General features: G+C 38.8%; 2 protein-coding genes and 1 long non-coding RNA gene across 8 annotated transcripts; 1 reads left to right on the top strand and 2 right to left on the bottom strand.

Moving 5' to 3' along the window:
* LOC110432998 lies at positions 305-9,078 on the top strand. Of its 6 annotated transcripts, none has more exons than XR_002450350.1 (5): positions 306-589; positions 2,372-5,150; positions 7,623-7,710; positions 7,811-8,674; positions 8,779-9,078. It is a non-coding gene; the product is annotated as an uncharacterized LOC110432998 (long non-coding RNA). The 6 variants fall into 6 exon arrangements; XR_002450351.1 differs by having other exon boundaries at positions 307-589; positions 2,372-3,928; positions 4,991-5,150; positions 7,811-8,929; XR_002450353.1 differs by having other exon boundaries at positions 320-589; positions 2,372-2,451; positions 3,748-5,150; positions 7,811-8,929.
* Positions 11,778-18,637, bottom strand: LOC8055837. The gene is made up of 3 exons (XM_021454441.1): positions 18,213-18,637; positions 15,351-15,549; positions 11,778-13,309 (listed from the first exon to the last, which is right to left on the bottom strand). Exons 1-3 carry the CDS (start codon positions 18,571-18,573, stop codon positions 12,049-12,051), a joined length of 1,821 nt encoding a protein of 606 aa, XP_021310116.1. The 5' UTR covers positions 18,574-18,637; the 3' UTR covers positions 11,778-12,048.
* Positions 20,119-21,772, bottom strand: LOC8055836 (heavy metal-associated isoprenylated plant protein 41). The gene is made up of 3 exons (XM_002460370.2): positions 21,616-21,772; positions 20,880-21,078; positions 20,119-20,454 (listed from the first exon to the last, which is right to left on the bottom strand). Exons 1-3 carry the CDS (start codon positions 21,770-21,772, stop codon positions 20,175-20,177), a joined length of 636 nt encoding a protein of 211 aa, XP_002460415.1. The 3' UTR covers positions 20,119-20,174.

The raw sequence follows: 22,676 nt of genomic DNA, 5'->3' as shown, positions 1-22,676 counted from the left end.
TGCATATAGCTTCTAGTATCTTTCTTTCATTGCTAAATTCCTTGACTAATTCATTCTCTTGATTAGTTTCTTTGCATGGCTGATGAACTTCATCCACTGCTAACTGTAGCAACAAATGAGTGTGCAATATGAGTCCGGAACAGTTGTAATAGCTTTTTCTGACGTCGAGGGAGTGAGAGAATGAACTGATGGTTTTTTTAATAGTGGTAGCTAAAGCTCATGTGAAACAATATCAAGTTTGATCCAAAATAAGGAGTCCAGGATGTCTACTTATATAGTATAATGAGATCAGAAATGCTATATCACACTCATGTGTTTTTGGTTGTGTTGGCACACGTTTTTTCTGTTCGTTGGATTGACATCGTGTGTGTATTCTTGCCACCGCCGTTTCTTTCTCTGATCTATAGGGCCCACTTTTTTGGGTACGGTTAAAAAATTGGGAACCGCTCCTCTCCATTTCTTAGTGTTTCATTTCGTCTTCCTCCCCCTCGACGCTTTTCCCCATGACGCGCACCCAAGGCGATTTTGTCGGTGCGGCGACGATTTGGTCCAGCGAACTCGCGCTCCTCGATGCAGAGTGCTGCCGAAGGTGATTCTCGTTTTGCGCTTCCCTGTTTCGTGGTTCTGTACTTTGTTGAGGTCAGAGGGGTGGAGATTTGGTTGGGGGATTTTGGAATGTAAGCAGGCAGCGGGGTTTGATGGGGTAGGAGATGGGGGACCAACGTCGACGACGATGCCGCAACACCCTCGTTCGCGGTAGCGACTTCTGCGCTGGCCGTGGGTGCCATCTGTTCTTCGCGTTCGACGAGTGGTCCTCTTGTGTCCGTTGCGCCACCACGACGATGGCCACCGCGGTGAGGTGCTACAGCCAGCCCGCCCGTTCAAGTCCGCATGGCTCGCCTCCGCCTGCCACATCACGGCTGCTGCCCCCGTGTTGTTTCGTGTACCCCTGCCTTGCCCCGGCTTCTGTAGTTAGTAAATCTAGCGCTGATGGATCTAGCGTAGTAAGCACCTTGGTGATTCGAAGTTATAAGTAAAGTCATTTATGAATCCGGCGCTGATGATCCCTTGTTTAGCTGTGGATTTGGTTGCGGCAGGGGTTGTGGCTGTTAATTTTGTTGCAACTAGGGGTGCAGGGGCGCATGGTCTCTGCTCGTAGGTAGACAGATGATCGGCCGTGAACCTTGCTCAGATGGTAGGTATGCTGGGTGGGGGCGCTTGGCTGACCCTTGTTCAATGTCTGTAGTGGGTGCATCAGGTATTGGTGCTTGCCCAGCTGCTCACTGATGGATATACTCTGGGTGCATTCCACGAGCGTAGCTCAAAGTGGAAGGTCCCTGAACAACTAGTTCAGGTTTTGGGCGTGCTGTTGTAGCTTAGCTACTAATGGAGCATTGACGTTGTAGGAAGTAGTAGTGCTAAGTAGTGTGTTGTGTGAATGTGTCAGTGGTGGTGTCTTGCTTAGTAGACTAGGATTAGTAATTGTTAGCAAGAGTTGAGCTAAGCAATCAATGGTCTGGAATGGCTGCTACTTTCAGTTTCAGCATTTGTTGTCTGTGCGTTTTGTTTGGTGATGAGTTCATTTTTAGTAGCTCGGCTCAATCTCATGAATGCTGCTCTATCGGTAGCTGTATTGTTCTGCACATGTTGATAATTGTATGTATCATTGTTCTATTTCTTTTTGAATTTGATAAAGGCAGAGATGTCATTCTTGCTATTTAGTTGTATGCTATGATTATTTATTTCTTTGAAGCCCCGTACCAACTTCAAGTTGTTTATGATTGAGCCAGATATTATTTGTGCTCATCAATTTTTAAATTATCAAGTTACTGAATGAGCATCGAGTTACTATCTTTCTCAAAAAAGTATTTCGATGGCACTTGTTGCTAGCAGGGTCAATAGTGTAGACAAGTTTTGCAGCTGTAATCCTATATTGGAGTCTGGGACAAATTCCACATGACGATGCTGTTGTGCTTGTTCCCCATGAGCACTCTATTTTCTCTATTTAGTTTTCTATATGTGCTATTTGGGATCAGCTATTTGGCAACAACATTTACAGGAAAGATGTGATTAGAGGTTTGTTTATTTAGGACGCTTAGTTTAGTTGCTGTGGATATGAAACCTGCTGGATGAATGCTTAAGGGCTTTGTTAACCATGAGTGAAAAAGGCATGGATTGTAGAATTTACTAACCTCCTGAGTAGAGTATCTGCAATTGATATTTATGTGTTCCTTTTGTTCTGGAGTTCTTTTCAGCACATAGAACTTATCAAAATAGTGCCCAACTGGTCATTTGTGTTTTTATCTAAAAATTAACACTGTACTTGTCATGATCTATAAGTATCTCAACTAGATGTACTGTTGACATGCAGATAGTGATGGCAGTTGGAGGGTTTAGCTCATCATTCCTTCCTGGAGGGTTCTAGATTGCTCTGAAGGCAATGGTTCCTCGGTTAGCATTGGTGGTTTATATTTTTTATGGCGGTTTCTATTTTATGCAACTCGATTTTTCTTACTTGCATAATGCTAGGTGAAGCATCTGTCTTTGCATATTGTGTGGTTTCTGTTTGGTTACTAAATGTAGAGCAAACAATGGTTGTTGTTGATGCCCACTTAGTATAAATGAAGTGATTAGAAACTATGGAATTCTATTTTCTTGTTTGTTGAATCGAGTTTGATCATGCATTGGATAGGAAGTGCAAGGGATCTGAACTTGTGTGACTCTGCATCCTTTTGTCAGATATGTATGGTTGAAGTATCAAGTTGTTTCAAGTTGATAACCATTTCAGTTACATAAGCTTCAGAATTTGCATGTATGGTTCAGGAGTTCAGTTTATTATAAAGTTGTTCTATTTTTTTAATAATTTGCCTTGCTTTGATCTGCTTCAGTTAGAGCAATCCACTTAATTTAATTTTAGCAAAAGGTTGCCAGCATTGCCATGCTTGAGTTTTTGGTCTCTACTTGCCTTTCGCTTTTGGTCCCCCATCCACATTCGCTTAATTGGTAATCAAAATTTAGATCTCCAGTCTTTGCTTTAGAGTTTTTGGTCTGCAACTTGTGATTTTTCTACTAGTTATTTTTTATTACGTTCATAGCTGGTGTGAGCACATTGTTTAGCTGACGCTCATCAGACCTCTAGGTTCCTGGCTTGTGCCGAGATAAATTTGTTTGACTGTTGTTCATCAGACATCCAGTTTCCTAGACAGAGGAAAAATTTGTTTTGCTGGTGTTCTATGAGACCTCCAGATTCTAGACTATCTACAATTTTTTCTGTGAAGCCAACACAAGTTGCTTAGGACTCAATGAATCTCAGTATCTGGAGAATGTATATGTCGATCTCCACATCAAAGGAAGTGAAAGATTCAATTGCTCACTTGGGCTATATGTGGATTTGTAGACCAACCCACCTGCATAGATGAGTCTTCTCTGTAGTAGTACAGGGGATTGGTTTATATGTAACTAATCTATTGAAGTGAACTAAGTGTTCAGGAATATATATTACCTTGGAATTGATACACTACTAGCAAAATCAGACGTCTTAGATGACTTGGCCACTTTCGCCCAAACTGTAAAACTGAATTTGCAAACCCCATTTTTTCCTGGCAATCTTCCTGAGCATTAATTTGTTCTTAGAAAAACTATTCAATTCCATTTAAATTTTTGATGGCATGTGTTCATCGTACTATGCTATAATGTTCCCTGCTGCTTGCTCTATTGCATTGCTCTCTGAACAAATTACATATACAGGAACTTGTGTTAATACTATGAACAAGAGCCATTCAGTTCTGTCAGTAACAGAAAGTTAAAACAACAAGTCGACGTCTTCTCTACCAGTTCGCTCAGTTCCACGAGAAGCATCAATTCGTCATCTTAGGGATGAATTTGGATGAAGTTTCTTATTTACCACTCGGTTTAACATGTCTGTGTGGTATGTAATATGTAGTAATGTACATTGGATTTTTGGAGGGGGTCTGGGAACATAGGCTTCTAAAGTGTCATTTCTTTTGTCAGAGATGCTCAGTGTGTGTTACTCTGTCCAAAAAGTATTTGCTTCAATTGTGTTTCTTAGTTAATTTTGGTCCCCTGTTTTAGATTTCGATCTGCTGTGTTGGCTTCTATTCCCATCAGTTTATTTGATCTGTTAGGACGTACAATACGATAGACTCTTAGAAGATAGGGAATTAGTGCTGAGTTTAACCTACAATGCAAACTCTTGTTTCATAACCTCGTGTTGGGAATTAGCATTGAGTTTATTTGATCTGTGAACCTCGTGGTGTTTATTTGGGTGCTAGTTTTTCAATTGTCATACTGCAAATGAATGGAAAGCTATAAATCACTATAGAAGGGGGGTGTTTATCCTATTTGTCATGGAGTTTTAAACATGTGGAAGGCAGGGTGGGTTATTGGTTTAGTTTGCTCATGCTTCACTATAAGAAATCCTCCATAGGTAAAGTTGAGGAGTCATCTTACTGATCCAACATTTTTGAATCATGAGCAGGCCTATCATCCAGTATTTATATGTTTTCATGTCTTTTTGAAGCGCCTATTGCACCTATATAAATTTTCTACTGTAATTTAACTAGAATTCTCTATGGTGTTGTATCTGTTTTATTAACTAAATACAGAGCAAATAATGCTTGTCGTTTATGCCACCTTAGTATAAATCAAGTGCTAGTGTTCTGTTCTTCGTATATGTTTGCTAGATTTTTTATGGGCAGCTTTATTCATTCAAGAGGAAACAAAAAATTCTAGAAAATAGACAAGTGTCAGGCACCTAAAAGGTCTTGAGATATTGTGTATTTGTGCTGACAGTCACACTGAATTTTGTTACTTTGTATATGTCTGCAACCTAAAACCTATCATTCATTTTATTGCTTTAGTTAATTGGCTGAATCTCTATTTTATGACTGAAACTCTGTTTCTAACTGAAATCATGTGTTTTTAATTGAAAATTATATGCTAACTAGTGTTTTTCTATGTAACCATGAAGGATAAAGACTTCTGTTCTCATGATAAATCTATCGATGGGGAGAATGATGATGATTTTGATATGAACTCTAAAGAAAACATAGCTTCTTTGGATCCACATTTGTCAGAGGATGAGGTTGATGAAGCTGAACTAGTGAAGACTTGCAAGCATTTTCATATAGGTTAGTTGTTTTTATACTTGTTTCCCCCTTTTTCCTTTTAATTTCTCCTTTTACATGGAGGGCAGTCTGCATTGTGTCATTTTTCTTGTGCTAGGCTGGATGAGATGTGTGGGTCTTGTGGATGCAATGCTCGTGTGGTCCATGTTGTGGCTCCTTAACTTTGTACAGCTAGAGTACTTTTGTCATGGTCGAGCATGAGTAGTGCAGAAAGTGTTGATTGTATTGGGAGAGACCACCTGTTGCTGATGGAGAAGGTGTTTGCAGTTTAGCGGTAACGGGTTTCTTCGCACGCACACTTTGGTAGTCTGCGAGGCCCATTTTCTCTCCCAAACAAATGGCTGGTCGTACACTGATTGATATTTGTCTTGCTTTTGTGGTTGTACCCGAGTTTGTCTTTCTATTTTGTTAATGCTGATAAACAAGTCGTCCTTGCTGGCTTTTCCTGTGTTGTGCATGTTTGCTTTATTTCCCATTAAATTTTGTGTTTTCCATAGTAAATTTTTAGCAAAACACTTCTAATATGTTTTTTGCTGCCACTGATGCATCCTCTTTGTCTGCAAGACTTGTTTGGTACCACAAATTAAATATACTGTCAACAGGCTCCACATGCATGAGCCAGATTTTGTTTTATATACATATATAGTATAATTACATCAATAACAAGTAGTATTTGCACTGTTCGGCTTGTGCAATTTTCATATATGTGCTTTGTAATTTTTGAAGATCATAAATAGTATAATTGCATTAACAACAAGTTAACAGGTGGGGCTTTGCTTGCTTGTGTTCAATTGTATTTGTGGTATGCTTACAATTTTTGAGCGAGCTAGGCATGATGAGCAACTCCAACAGTTTGCTAAAAATACTTGGTATCCTAGGATTTTTGCTAAAACCACAAAAAACAGCCTCCAACAAGTTGGCAAAACTACTTGGCAATTTTGTGAGCTTGGCAAAATTCCTCCTTCACTTGGCAAATATGCCAAGTCCTCTATCACTTGGCATCACGTGTATCCCAATTTACCAACTAGTTTTGCCAACTTGTTGGAGGCTCAATTTTGTGATTTTGGCAAAAAATTTAGGATGCCAAGTTCTTTTGCCAAGCCCAAATAGCAAACTGTTGGAGAAGACCTCTTTTTTCACTTACCATTTGGTTTTGAGACTTGGCAAAATTATAGATTTGCCAAGTGAGTTTTAGCAAACTGTTGGAGTTGCTAGCGGTCTGCTTATTCAGAGGCTTCGTAGTGCATAGCTAATTTGTTACAGTACATGTTTTCGTAGAATATTTATTGCACTTTGCACTCTTGGAATAGCAGAATTATCACCATCATATTTTCCTTCCAAATAGGTTACACTTCAGTGTCACCCTTGTTATATTGCTAGTTGTCATCTTTCTTATCCTTACACTTGTATGTGTAAAATTTGACCACTGAGAATCTCACTATATATGCATAGCCATTATAGAAATTGTAGATATGAATGGTTGTAGTTAAATTTTGCCATACTCGATTGATTCTAAACCTTAACAAAACACTCCCTACTTCAAGTAAAAAACAGGTATCAACCTATAGGGCATAGGCATAGGAAAAAAGAATAATGCGGATTTGCTAGGAACTTGGTTGTACAGTACAACTCATTCCTGGTTTGTATTTTAAGAGGCAAACTTAGTTTTTGGTCCTCTTGTGCTTGGAACATGTGAGAATTGCCATCATCTATTTGTTTTCTTGTGCTTAGCATGACAGTCATGCTTAGTTCTTTGTGCTTAGTATTTTTAAGTAGATGTTTATTTGTGATTTGTGTCAATGCACATCAAATTTTTGTTCTTGTCCTTCCATAAAAAATATTTCATATGATTGTGCTAGCACACCTTTTCATCTGTTTATTGTGTTTTTTGCCTGCCCACACCAAGTTTTTGTCCTTGTTTTTTGATAGAAAAAATGGTCACTTGTGATTTGTGCTAAAACACCTTGTCCTTTATTTAGTGATTTAGTCCACACTAAACTTTTGTCCTTGTCCTTTCATAGAAAAAATTATCTCTTGTGATTTGTGCTAACACACCTTGTCATTTCTTTATTCTGATTTGTGCTACCACATACCACATCTTTGTTACTTGTGATTTGTGGTGACACATAACTTAGTTTTTTGCTTGTCTTTCCATATAAATAAATCTTTTTATTGTGATTTGTGGAAAAACAGACCTGATAAACTCACACTTACATCCTCTCTCAGCCTCTCTCGTGTCCTAGCCCTAGCAACAGCTAGCCAGAGGACAGCCACAGCTCTACCCTCTGTCACTCTCATCATTATTTATGCATCTATTAAGATGGGACTTCACTAGATAACTTTCCTTATCGTGTTATCTGTTTTCGGTGGAATTTGTGCAAAATAGCTCTATCCTCTCTCAGTTTTTCTGTTTTGTACATGATCTTATCACATTGTAATATATAGTGTTGTGATCTATTTTATTTTTTATTTTAGGTGCCAGCTACTATAAGGTTTGCATTAGACAGAGAAATGACACCCTATTTACTTGTGAAGGATCTGATTATGCAAGTAAGCTTACACGGTATGATATTACAATTTTTAATACTAGAAAATGCACTAGTTGTAATGTGCAATTGGTTTATTTTTGTTTTGTAATTTGTTTTGTGTTTTCATTTTTTTAGTGTGTTTGGCACCATGAATTGTAGTGGTTGTCCTGCTCTCCACCATTGCAGTAGGGGAAGAAGCATGGAAGGAAATATAAAGTAAATGGTGATCTAGCAGCATGTTGGGGCCATTTGGAGGTCTGCAAGTACTAGGTTGAGGAACTAGGGTGTGATCCAAATATGGCTGCAAGTGGAGGCTCATGTGAAGGTTCTTTTTAGTTCCTTTATGCTTCTGAAAATTGTATGCTTCCATATGTGTAAATTGTCCTTCCTTATAAAAATTGTTCCTTGTCTTTTTGTTATTGTGCTGGTCCTCCCCCCTCTCTGTGATTGTGTTAGGATGAAGATTTTTTTTTAAATTGTCCTTCCTTAGAAAAAAAATTGTCCCTTGTCATTTGTGATTGTGCTGATCCTCCCCCCTCTTTTTATGATTGTGTTAGGATGAACAAACAAAATTTGTAAATTATCCTTCCTTAGAAAACATATTGTCCCTTGTATTTTGTGTTTGTGCTGGTCCTTCCCCCTCTCTTTGTGATTATTTTAGGATGAAGAAAAAAATATAATTTTTCCTTCCTTAGTAAAAAATTGTCCCTTGTCTTTTGTGATTTTGTTGGTCCTCCTAATTGTGCTAGTATGAATAAATTGTTTTTGTAAATTGTTCTTCCATAGAAAAAATTGTCTCTTGTAATCTTGTTTTTGTGCTTGTGTTGTGTTAAGACATATCCTTAAATTTGTTAACTATGATTTGTATCAAGAATATAATGCTAGTTATATTATACCAGTGAGCAATCAAAAACTGAATTGTGTTCCAGTTTTTATTGTCAGACTGACCCTCGACATTGGTATGGTCTAACCTGCACTTCTACTAGATGCACTGCCAGTGTAAGCAGCCATTGTTCTAGTGGTACACACATTCTGTAATTCTTTGAACAGGAGTAAGCAGCCATTCTTCTAGTGGTACACACATTCTATAATTCTTTGAACAGGTTGGATATGGGAGAAGGGAAGGATGTCAATTTCGATGAGCATTGTTGTAGATCGAAGTTGCACAAGTAATGTTTCAAGTTCCTTGGCCCTCTAAGTTCCACTGTCTGTTGCACAAGTAATGTTTCAAGTTCCTTGGCCCTATAAGTTCCACTGTCTGTTCCTCCTCAGATTCAAAGTTTACAAACATTCAATCAATTGGCATCTTTTTGTGATTTGTGCTAGCACACAACAACCTACACATTTATTATCTATTTCTAGATTGACTGAAACTTTGAATCATACTAGTTAGTATCTATTTCTAGATTGCACTTTTATTAGTAGACAATTGCACAATTGTATTACTGGAATTATGGTATTTAACATGTGCAATATCCATTATTGTCACCTATAAGTTTCAATTTTGTTTATTATTTTCCATTTGACGGTGTTGAGGATTCGTCCCTTGTTCCTGTAGTGGTAGAGGAAGATAGGGTACAACAGAATTGAAACTTTAGGAAAAAAAACATAAGACAATTATAGCAGATTGCATATACAACAGAATCCGTGTGCTACTTTAGGAAAAACACATGATTTTTCTTTTCTCTACTGGAAATCTTGTGTTGTCTAGGCTAGACAAAATTGTGTGTCAGGTTCTGGAAAAACACATGATTTTTGGGTTCCTGAAATTCATGTGTTTTATTGGCACAAAACACCTATGTGCTAGTTGCCTTCAAAACACACGAGTGTTAGCTAGACAGACTCTAATGAGATACGAGAGCACTTCTGCATATTTGAGAAAATGCTCACATGTACAAGATTTTCATGTTAAAGAAAATTTTTCGTACAAAATCGAATTGAACCCCTTGTCTAATATGGATAAACTTGTCACATTTTGAGGACATATTGTCATGTAAAACAAAAGAAAAATACAATTTTCAAGCCTTTAATGCCAACACCACAAGGTCCAAAAGGATACTAAGGGCAACTTCAATAGAGTCAATAGTATCTTTTATAGTAGTAGGAGAGAGAATGAGCAAAAATAGAAGCACATTGTGGATGTGTAGAGTGTCGCTACACGGCTTTCCATACATGAGCAGGGCTTAACCACTTGATTCTTGTTCCAGTAGGGAGACGAAAAGGGATACAAAAGGATAAGTAGATGCTCCCTTTGTCCCAGAAAGATGGACGTCTTAGCTTCCTAAGAAAAAAAATAGCAGGCAAGGAAAATTACCTCGTTAACCTCACTGCAAAAGCACTATGCATCACTAAAGTAATATTATGTGAAACTGTAGGAGAAAGTAAAATGTGCCCTTAAGGGCATGTGCTTTTAGCACATAGACTATCGTGCACATTTCTCAATACCAATTTACACTAAGATATATGCACGCACACTTCTCAAGACTTCGAAACTGTAGCATCACATTTCAACATTTTCATCCTTGTATGCGCACTTTGGCTGCCCATGCACTGTGTGCATTGAGTGGAGTGTGCAGACAGTAATTAGGGGCCTGTTTGGTTCTCTTCTCATCCCAACCAGGCCAGCTCTAGGGAGCCAGGCTGCCTTTGGCCTGGCCGGATGCATACAAGAAGTCTAGTTTGGTTGCATGCATATGTGGAGCCAGGCTCTTGATTAGATGTTGTTTGGTTGACTATACAAAGGTAAGCTGTATGAAATAAAAATATTATAAGATTATGATTATAATTTTCATTTGTGTACGAATACACTCTTACAGGTCTTATTTTATCTAATTATATCTTAATCAACTTTAAAGTACACTAATATCATTTAATATTTACTAATCACGCACTGATACATCGTTAGCCACGTAAACGGTTGCATCTGCCCAGCCTGGCTGGCCAGAAACGGCCGATTCGGGCGTTCCTCCTCAGCCTGGCTGAGGGCTCCTTTTTGCATGCCCAGAGCTTGGCTCAAAGCTGCATGCAGACAACCAAACAGAGCCACGCTGCATCCCGAGATGTATATATGGTCTCATGCGGACAACCAAACAGGCCCTAGAGGGCTTAAGGCTACAACGTCATTCGAGACAAGATTTCAAATGCTATAACGCCCTTCTTTGTTACTATAACATAGGTCTCATGTATTTTTTTTTTTACCATTCTTCGTACTCCCTGCATCTCATAATACAAGCCGTTATAGCATTTAAATCTTATCTCACAAAGAATGACGTTAAGCTCTCTACTGGTGTCATGTACTACAATATTATAGAGAGTATGCTATCTATATTACTGCGGGTGCCCTAAGCCACATCATCCAAAGAAAGAAGAAAAGGCCGCTACAGTCAAGGCAAAGCAAGAGCACGCTTGAAAACTTTGTCAGCTAGTGTTATGCCTCGTTGAGCTAGAATTGGCTAAAGCAAGGGTGTATTCAGATCCTTTACCTTACCTGCCTTGACTCTCACGCCAGTAAGATTTTCCTTGCTATCTAGAGCAGAGAGGCAAATCGGCTCATCTGGGCTAGCAAGCGCCTCGCCACTCGGCACTCGTGCAATTCAGGCAAGATGAGCCTGGCTCAAAATTGAGCACGACTCAAATTTGGCAGAAGAAAGAAGTTGCATTCGTCTCCATCATGATTATGACAAGTCAAAGTATAAGTATGGAGATAGTTTCCAATACTCCAACTCGAGGACTTCAATTTTTTCTAGCACTCACCAGCATGTAAACCGGTAGTTGTCTTTGTTTTTCAATTCTTTGCATTTAGACTATGATTTATTTTTGGCCTTGAACTTTCAACATGGCATGTTTAAATTTCGAGTTTTCATTTCGCTTTGTACAGCAAATGAGCATCAGGTTTACATATTTTGTTCTGCGTATAGAAAAAGATAGCCCATAGTGGGCCAGCCCCACTTGTCATCTCCTTCCTTTGGAGCCTGAGCAGTAGAAGCAATTGCCCTGACAATTCCTTGGTTCAGATTTACCACCACGGCACCGCCATAGCATATGCATATTAGCATGCATTAAGCGAGATACCTACAATAATATGCATCTTCAGGCAGCAGCGTTGCACAAAACCCAGATTCGACTGTGTCGATGGTTGCATTTACACAGATAGTGAAATAAACATTCCTTCTGATGCTGTCAGTGTTCGATACATAAGTGGCTCTACCTTGTACACAGTACAGAAAACACTTGGTCATTTTACTACAAAATGTCTCATGTCTGGAGAGGCTAAGTTCCTCTACCGAGTAACTGATCGATCCTCCTCGAAGATACACATAGAAGTCCGAAGTCCCAAGGTTCCGGCGACTAACCTTCACTGACAACCTACGCGATCATCTTGTTCCGCCGCTCCTCTGAACGGATTCCCTGTTGCATTGTTCCAAGAAGGCAGAAGAATAGCTCAAGCCGGCTGCTCCAGGCATCATAGCTTTCATCTGCACTTCAGACTGCCCCTGCAGACACCTTCCGTGCCTATGAACAGAATCCCGGCGTTGTTGTTCCAAGAAGGCAGAAGAATAGTTCAAGCCGGCTGCTCCAGGTATCATAGCTTTCATCTGCACTTCAGACTGCCCCTGCAGACACCTTCCGTGCCTCTGAACAGAATCCTGGCGTTGTTGTTCCAAGAAGGCAGAAGAATAGCTCAAGCCAGCTGCTCCAGGCATCATAGCTTTCCTCGACACTTCACACTCCCTCTGCAGACGCCTTTGGTATTCGAAGTAAGAAAAGACATCATGTCCTGGCAGACCAGCAATACTTCTCTGCTGATACCAAGGCTGCTTCAAGAGTGCAAGGAGATCGGGAAATGTGGTTCTGCAGATTGGTAGAGGAATGCCGCCTGGAGTAGACAACTCATTCGGCAATGGTCCTGGGATGATGAAGCTTGGCTGTTGATGTCCATGTCCTGGCAGACCACCGATACTTCCCTGCTGGTACCAAGCTTGCTTCAAGAGTGCAAGGAGATTGGGAGGTGCAATTCTGCAGGTTGGCAGAGGAATGCTGCCTGGAACAGACAACTCATTTGGCGATGGCCCTGGGATGCTGAAGCTTGGCAGTTGATGTAAAGGAGCCCTCACAATGCCATCCAAGTTTAGTGAAAGACCTGGCTGTTGACTCTGAGCAACTATGTAGGGCTGCAGTGGTATCGGCATGCGAACTGTGTTAGCTGGTGGAGTAAAATGTAGCCAAGGCCATGCTTGAACAAGTGGAAATGAATGAAATGGCCTAGTATATGTTTCCAGATTGCAAGGAGGGGCATTGCTGCCTCCAAGGGATGAGGTTGAACCAGCATTGTTTCCACTCAGTTTCTTCTGTTTCTTCAAGTCTCCTATTTGAAACTTGAATGTGCAAGAAGGACCAAGATAGAATGCTTGGTCACACCTTGCACCATCTCCTCTCTTTTGGTTATAACCAGGATAGTCTGCTTTTTGGAAACTTTCCTTCGCAAACATAATAAGAGAAGACTCAGAGGCTAAGTGCTCAAGATCCCATCTTTCGTATGGCCCTCCTCTCTTGTGTCTGACATGGATTTCCCCACAAGGCATAAGAAGGTGGCGTGCATTGCTGAAAAAATCCCTCAGTAGTTTCTTATGCAATCTAAATGTCAAGAGCAAATGATTAATAGGGAGATAAGTAACAAAATAAGTATTAAGAATGTAACTTGTTAAATTTGAAGGAAAAAAATCAGTAAGAAACCATCTTTTAAGTACTTAGTTACCATTGTAATATTTTTTCGTCACAAGTATTGACCTTTTTAATATGTATAGATAGCATTCAACTAAAACATTCCAATAATTACTCTAGTATAGTCTCCCTACATAGAATTAACTAACAAAAAACTACTATAAAGTTCTGAAAAAAAGGATAAAACACAAATGACTATAAAACCACCAATACTGCCAGAGGCGGAGCCAGGATTTGAACATAAGGGGGGGGGGGGGGGGGGGGGGGGCGTGCAAACCAAGAACAATCATGTGTGTCAAAATATTACATGACAAAGTTGTACATAGCACCAAATTAAACGTTTGCATTGCAATGCAAAAAAAGCAGAAAAACTAAAAAAAATAAAAGAGAAATTTAACTAGTCTCAGGCCTCTAACCTTCACCTGATCATTCTATTTCTTTGCCTAGGAAAAGAATCACAATAAAAACTAGTTAAACGGGGGCAAAATTAATTAATACTAGATCCTAACATCAAATGACAAACAATCAGTTACATATCATTTAGTCTTAGACAAAATGATCACTTAAACAGGTAAAATAGTCATTTAAATAGAAGGTTAAACAGAAACACCATACCATTGTTAGTGTTTAAAAGTTGAGTACAACGGGCTAAATGACCGTTTAGAGTTTAGACGAATAATGATAGAAGCATAGGAGATAAGAAAGATAATATGAAGACTAATGCTAAATAATATAGATCCCATTGTTGGAGATCAATTCGGAAGGATTAAACAAGGAAAACGCTGATTTTCAATTAACTAGCTAATTAGAGTGTGTGGTAGGGGACAAACTGATATTTGATAGGCAATAATAAAAATAAAAGATATGAAGAAAATATTAGAAAGATCTAGATTCTATTTTTATAAGAAACTATTAGAGATTAATATGAAATAAGAATAAAAATTTTAGTACAGATAATATCATTAACTAGCTAATTAGATAATTAAACATCTAATCTATGAGGTGTATTAAGGGAGTTATGGGAAGGTTGGGGGGTGCCAGGCCCCCCTCAGCCCCCCCTTTCCTCCGCCACTGAATAATACTGCTCTTAGACTATCTCCAACAATGGTTACCCAAAATACAATACCCATTTGTCTTTTGGGTAGCGCTACAGGTAAAAGGTTTCATACCTATTTTTAGTCTTCGCCAACAACAAGACCTAAAAGACAACACTCTCTGCAAATAGGTCTCAAGGAGAGAGGATACCCAAATTTGGGTTATGCCTCTCCTGATACCTAAAATGGGTCTTCTGTATGGGTACTCTGTTGGAGGCTATAAGTATTGTGTTGGAGACCTATTTTGGGTTTGGGTTCCCAAATGGGTCTCTTATTGGAGAGAGCCTTAGCTTATTGTTCTTGCATCAGAGGTTGGCACATGGGAACCTTTTTTTGTATCATAAGATCTTTGGCAAAATGTCCTGGTCATTATTCTTCAGGTAAAACATCTACTAAATCACAGCTTTAGATAATATAATATATTACTTAGTCTTATAATCTCAAATCTACCATTCTACGCAAGAGTGCAGTTTTTTTAAGAAAAAAAAACAAAAATAAAAGAAAAACAGGAGGCACATAAGGATTTATAGTCAATTTCTAGAAACAATTTCAGTAGTGATCAGCAGTCCTAGAAAGAAGATTCAAAAAGGAAATGGTTTCATTGATGACCTGTCCAATGCTACTTTCATTAGCAGATAGGTTTTATTAACGAAAAGGCCTTTTAGATAATGCTATAGCCCCACTTCTAGGCAGTTCAAGATTTCAGAAATTCACTAAGCCAAAAATAAAAAATAAAAAAATAAAAAATGAAGGACTAAGACAAACTACGATACACCTTTGTACATTGAGACTAGCAACAACTGTAATTCCAGGATTTAGTCCAACTTTAAATTAAAAACGCAATAAAATGATGCACATACTTGATCAAATGCATGTCGTCCTCTTTTCCTTTGAAACCAGCATGAGGAAAATTAAAGACAATCCGGTCAAACCGTCTGCTTGTCAGGTCAGTGTGATATTTCATTCTTTTCACATCAATGCCATGCAACACCATGGTTTCCAGTCTTTTCAGCTTCGTTGTATTTGACTCTGCGTCCCTATATTTTCCTATCAACACCTCTGCGCAAGAAGAATAGACCACAATAAATGTAGAAAAAAATAGTTATGTTCAGCTATTGCTGACCTCAGAATCACACAGATGATCAAGCTTAGGTAAGAGGTCAGGTCAATGCTAAAAAAAATAGAATGAAACAATTAGGAAACATAGAAGCTACTGAAGGATAACCTTTTCCTAAAGAAACAAACAGTGGTGTTACATGGAGTTAAATCAGGACTTTTAACTGGATACCCAAAATAGTGTTCTTTTGGCTGAATGTTAATGTTCCCTGTGGTTTATCTTCATTTCTCTTTTCCAATTAGGGTAATAAAGAAATTGCTTTTGTGGCCTTACCAGTCCTTGTATCGTCCTTGACATAATAAGTTGGGGAGACAAGCGTACTAAAGTAAATATCTTGTGCCACAAGATACAAAAACGATATGAAAGCAACAGATAGTTACTCCAAAGTCCAAAAAATTGAATGGATGTTTGAGCCACAAATCAAAAAAATACGCACATATATTATACTTAACTATCTCAGATTCCTACTATGCAAAAGTACAGAGAAACTTGAAAATATATAAATTCCTTGCTCAGTGGGTATGTTCCTTCATAAGATATAATCTCTAGCAATTAGAAATCAATATATCATGCAAATTGGAATTTTTCCTCACAGTTAACTTGAGTAAGATCGTTCCAAGTAGAGCAGAAGCCTATTGCAAATAAATAAATAAATACACTGAAATAAGATTCAAAGTGACCCATAAATCCAATGTATCTACAACTTACTTCCAGATCTTACTAGCACTCTTCCATCACCAGAATGTAAAGGAACTCGTTTCTCTTTCTAAACACATTAGATGGCCAACAGGAATAATCACAAGAAATGCAGAGGAAATATAGGCAAGTACAACTATTTACTGATCACAAAATCACACTATTCCTTTGAGCTTTGGTAAGAGGTCGGCTCAATGCTAAAATAAAATTAGAATGAAGCAACTAGGGGAGCGCTGCCCCATTATTTGTGCTTCCTCTCTTTCCTAATGCTGTCCCTGTACTCTTAAAACTTCCTCCTTAAGAGGAGTGCTTGTATATAAAATGAAAGGCAGAGCTCCTGCCAGTTTCTTTAAAAAAAAATAAATGAAGCAACTAGGGAACACAGAATCTATTGAAAGATACCAATTTTCCCAAAGAAAAATACAAACAATGGGGTCGCTTTTTTGTTTGTATTGGTGGCCTGGTGTTATTAAATTGGTGACAAATGATACAAGGGCTGGTCGAACTCCTTGATCACCTTGGGGGCTTCGACAATTTGGAAACATTGGAACAATTGTGTCTTTAACAGGGCTCCACCTAGCTATCAAAGGGTACTGCAGCTCATTAGGGATGAAGCTCAAGTGCTCAACTTTGGATCATGGCATGTGCCAAAGATTTGGCACGGCCGATCATGGTTGAGAAGAGAGAACAGACAATACATCATGCACTGGACTTTCTTCGTACTAAGTACTACCAATTAACTGGAGTGAAGTCCTGAAACAGAGTAGCAAGAAGCCTATTTCCAAGAATCAAGAAATACACTGGAATAAGATTCAAGGCACCCACAAATCCAATGTATCTATCAGTATCAAATTACTTTCAGATCATTGTTTCTTTCTTCCTTTTTGAAAAACAACTTCCGGATCATTCTAAATGACGTTGCAACTGCAATAGATCTTCCATCACCCCAATGTAAGGGAACTCATTGCAAGATAACTTTCATCTCAACAGAGCAAAATGCAACAAATCCTTGTTCAACCAACACAAGTTGGCACATGAGGGAGCTACATATACTCGTTGGGTTCAGCTGACCCCTATTAAATTTAGGAAATGCTATACAAATCGGAGATTAACCAGTAGGGTCTTGTTTACTTCCAAAATTTTTTTGCAAAATAGGAATAGTGACACTTTCGTTTGTATTTGATAAATATTATCCAATTATAGACTAAGTAGGGCTCAAAAGATTCGTCTCGTCAATTACGACCAAACTGTGCTATTAGTTTTTATTTTCATTTATATTTAATACTTCATGCATATGTCTAAAGATTCGATGTGACGGGGAATCTGAAAAATTTTGTAAAATTTTTGGGCAACTAAACAAGGCCTAGGTTTAATTGGTGTATAGTGAAGCTGAGCCCGGTCAGTAGTGGCTGCCTGCCTGGCTCCGCGCTGATCAGCATTCTCATGTGCATTCATCTATAGGCCCTGTTTAGTTCCCCACCAAAAATTTTTTCATCCATCCATCGAATCTTTGGACACATGCATGAAACATTAAATGTAGATAAAAAAATAAACTAATTACACAGTTTAGTTGAGAATCACGAGACGAATCTTTTAAGCCTAGTTACTCCATGATTAGCCTTAAGTGCTACAGTATATGACAGATTAATTATGCTTAATAAATTTGTCTTGCAGTTTCCTGACGAGCTATGTAATTTGTTTTTTTATTAGTTTCTAAAAACCCCTTCCGACATCCTTCCGACACATCCGATGTGACACCCAAAAAATTTTTATCCCCAATCTAAACAGGCCCTATGACATTCGTTTCCATAGACAGGCGCAAAAAAGACAAAGGAAATTTGCATATATTTGCCAAAGGTGGCACCTTTACGCACCGGAAGCGAAAGCGGGAGCGATGGAAGGAACTAACCATACGTGTCGAGCGACGTCGCGACCATCAACGCTCCGGAGCCGAACTTGGAGGCCAGCGCCAGCGAGAAGGAGAAGTCCCCGTCGCCGACGGTCAATATGCTGTGCATCGACGAGTAATCCTTCAGCCACTTCTCCTCCTCTTCCTCCTCCTCCTCTCCTTCCACGGCGGTCGCCGCTGGTACCCCATCCGTTGGCCCCGCTCCGTTCCCTCTCCCCATTCCTGGCAACGGCACTCGCTCCGCCGGCCGCGGTTCCTCCTTCTCCGCGACCTCCGACGTCGCTTTACCCCCTGACCCGTCCCTACTGCCGATCGCCTGTGCAGCGTGCCCTGCCGCCGGCGAGGCCGCCCCCACTGCCATGCGCGCGGCGCGGCTGTGGCCTGCAGAGTACAGTGTACGGTGATTGGACTCGAGTCTGTCGGAGTTATGGTTGCGTGGCATCCACTGACCAACGACACGACTTCCCTTGAAACCGCTCCGGACACGAGTCACACGACGAACACATGTGGTCCCATCATCGCGAGAAAAAGGACATGATACGACCCAAAGTTCGCTCGCTCGAGATTATCATGGCCCTTGTTTAGTCGCGAAAAATTTTGAATTGTGTTATTGTAGTATTTTTAGTTTTATTTAACAATTATTATTTAATTATAGACTAACTAGATTTAAAAGATTCGTCTCGTACATTTTTTATCTATATTTAATACTTTGTGCATGTGCCTCAAGATTCAATGTGACCGGAAATCTTAAAAAATTTTGGGAACTAAATAAGGTCTTACTTTCCAAAATTTTACCAATTTTTTCAAGATTCTCTGTTACACCAAATCTTACGATACAAGAACAGAACATTAAATATAGATAAAAAAATAAATAATTACATATTTTACCTGTAATTTGCGAGACAAATCTTTTGAGTCTAGTTAGTCTACAATTGAACAATATTTGTCAAATACAAACAAAATGCTACCTTGTCCATTTAGCAAAAAAAAATTGCAACTAAGGCCTTGTTTAGTTCCAAAAAAATTTTGTAAATTTTTTCAGATTTCCTATCATATCAAATCTTACATGTATGAAGTATTAAATATAGATAAAAAAGAACTAATTACACAATTTATCTATAATTTGCGAGATGATTCTTTTGAGCTTAGTTAGTCCATAATTGAACAATATTAGTGAAATACAAACGAAAATACTACAATGTCCATTTTGCAAAAAAATTTACAACTAAACAAGGCCCATATGCACTGGTGTTAACGTAAAGATCAGTGACGGACAGAAAAAAAAACCCTCAAATCACAAATGGATTAGAGGCAATATAAACAATTATGAAAATATTTAATAACATAAAAATAAAACTTTTTTATATACATTTGGTCAAACTTTAGACACTTTAATAAAAAGTGTATTTAGAATTATATTCTTTTTGGTACAAGTACATGAATAGTTTCATATTCTGCAATAATTAAGCAATAATGAGCCCTTCATGCATTTCTAGTGTGCTTCATCTCAATTCTTGTTTCCTATTTTGTTTCCCGACTCATAATGCATGTTGTCATCTATGTAGTATATGACATCAGCAAATCATCTTCAAAACCTTTCCAAGAATTGTTTAGATGGTTTTTATTTTTTTCAATACTTAAGGGGATATAAAATAATTTGGTTTTCTAGATAAAAGGGTAAAGGTAAACGAACAATAACAGTTAAAAGGATTTAAGTAGACTTTTTTATAAACAATACTAGATATTACAATAAACAAGGCAGTCCTACTGCAAAAGAAGACTCGGCTGTTCAGGGTTACATCTTGACACTGATCCTGGGTTCAGCACTTCAGTTTTTGCTACACAAAAGTGGCCATCCATACCTTTACACAAAACGCTTGGTGGTATATATCTAACGTACTTACTGTACATACATAATTATTCCTGGTCTCCTGGACTCTGGAACTTGAACGTGCACACATTTCATGCTTCTGAGATTTGGAACTTGAACGTACAGCAAGGATCTAGTTTGAATGGCTTGTTACAATTTACACCATCTCCTTTCTTTTGGTGGTAGCCAGGATAGTCTTCTTTGTGAAAACCAACTTTCTCGATCAGAAGAAGAGAGGATTCGGAAGCTAGGCCCCCAAGATCCCAGCTGTCGTACGGGTGTCCTGTCTTATGGCTGACATGGACTTCGCCATGGCGCCCAAGCAGGTGGCGCGCGTTGCTGAAAAAACTAGAAACAAGTTCCCTGTGCGAACTACAGATCATAGTGACAGAGCAGAGATAGTTAGTACGATAACTGAGAAATCATCTGATATGGAAAAACACAAGTTCGTAGTGTGATAGGGACACAAAGTTCCTTGTGCGAACTAAGATCATGGTTTAAATTTTTGGCTTATCATATTATCTAAGTACAATGAATTCTCGTTTAAGGTCTATGGAATTACTGTAAGCAAGCGCTCTGGTTTGTTTCGGATATCAAGTTTAGTGATCAACAGTACACAGAATAAATTTGAAAGAGAAAACAATTTGTAGTCATGAACTCATGATATCCAGTGCCATTTGCCCATTTGCTTGATTACTTATGTGCAGAGGTTTTCAAATCAACTCTTTTGTAGGAAAAATAAGACAGATCATCATGCAAGCAGTCCAAATACGAAGAAAAATAAGGGCCAAACATACTTGATCATGTGCACCTCATACTCTCTTCCTCTGAAACCTGCATGAGGAAAATTAAAGACGACTCGGTCAAAGCGTCTGTTCTTCAGGTCAGTGTGAAGCCTCATTGTTTTCACATCGACGCCATGCAAAACCCTAGCCCCCAATCTTTTCAGCTCCATTATATTTGACTCTGCATGGTGGTACTTGATCTTCAGAGCCCCTGAAAAAAATGTTTACCCACAGCAAATGCAGAGAAATTAAAAGAATACAACTAATGATGATCAAATCTCACATACTGCATTACTATTATGAGCTTAGGTATGTGAACTCAATGCATACGGATGAAGGGGTCAAGGGCCAAAATTAGAACGAAGATTATTTAAAAAAAATATAGAACGAAGATTAAAGCTCCCCCTACCCCACCCAACAATGGATCCTACAGAAATTGCTTTAGTGGCTTTGCCTATATCTCCCTTGACAGGAAAGTAATTGTTGAAAAGTATAATAAAGTTGGGAGCTCTTTTTCCATAGTGTACTGGCCCATATTTTTCCACCATTGTAAAATGAGTTTCTCTAAAGTGGGTTACAAGGTGTAAAAACCTTATCCACGTTAAAAAAAAAGTTGTAAAAACATATAGGAAAGCACTAGAGAGGTCACTCTAATCATGAATACGATAAAACAGAGTAACCTAAACAATACCAAAAATAAAAAAGAAAAGATGGCGAGCTACACATGATAAGCAATCAACGAACAAACCATAGGTGTCCAGGGACGTGGCGACGAGGTTGGCGCCGGAACCGAACGCGGTGGCCAGCGCCAGCGAGAAGGAGAAATCCCCGTCGCCGACGAGCAAAATGCTCTGAGCAGAGGAGTAATGCTTCACCCTCTTCTCTCCTGCCGTCGGCTTCTCCATCTCAGCAAGGCAGTAGCCTCCAACTCCAATGGCGTCTTTTGGACTGGTGGTGTGAGCGTGTGTTCTCGACTGGGTTCAGAGTGCAAATGGTTTGGAGTTTGGATGCTTTGGCAGCGATACGGAAACGTCGCGGGCTGCTGGCCTTCTTATGCGTACGTCTCTGAGCACCGGGTGAGCCTCTTCGGATCCTCACATCATATCGTGCCACTGTTTTAAATGGTGTCACTGTTCACATGTGTCATTGGCTGTACAGTTTCTAACGTTTTTTTCTTTTTCTCATTTGATTTATTTTCATTTCCTTTTCTCTAATCCCTACTATGAATTAAGATAAATACGAAGTTATTTTGTATGGTTTGTATTTGTATTATCTTGAGCTTTTATGTGCGCCCGGTAACTCAATTAATCAAATACCTTCACGGAAGCTTGTACGCGACTTGGATGTAATAATCATGTAAAAGTCGCCCAAGATGTAATCATGGTTTAACAGAAACGCTAAGTTATTTTGTATGATTTTGGGCTTAGATGGTTGGACCTTGCTACGGTACTCCCGCGCTGCCCCATGCATGGTAATATCTCAAACAAATCTTAGTTTTTAGTTTTTAGAATACATACAACAAGCAAGTAATTAATAAATAACTAAAGTATTTTTAAAAGGAAAAGGCCCTAAAACAGCAATTGTAATATTTCATAACATCCATGTCATGCATGTTAGATCTAACTGATAGATATCTTACCTAATGATTTAGTTTTTTTGTCTTTCTTATTTCTCAATAAAGTATGTAGTTCTCCTATTACCTTAGAGGAGGTAATATGTGACAATAATCATCTAGACCAATGATCCATAGTTATTTGAGTATTGCAGCAACGTAAATATCCCCCCTATATGTTAGCGCGAGTGCATACG

This window comes from Sorghum bicolor, chromosome 2 (genome assembly GCF_000003195.3).
Source record: "Sorghum bicolor cultivar BTx623 chromosome 2, Sorghum_bicolor_NCBIv3, whole genome shotgun sequence".
NCBI lineage: Eukaryota > Viridiplantae > Streptophyta > Magnoliopsida > Poales > Poaceae > Sorghum > Sorghum bicolor.
This window is presented reverse-complemented; position numbering and strand designations above follow the sequence as displayed.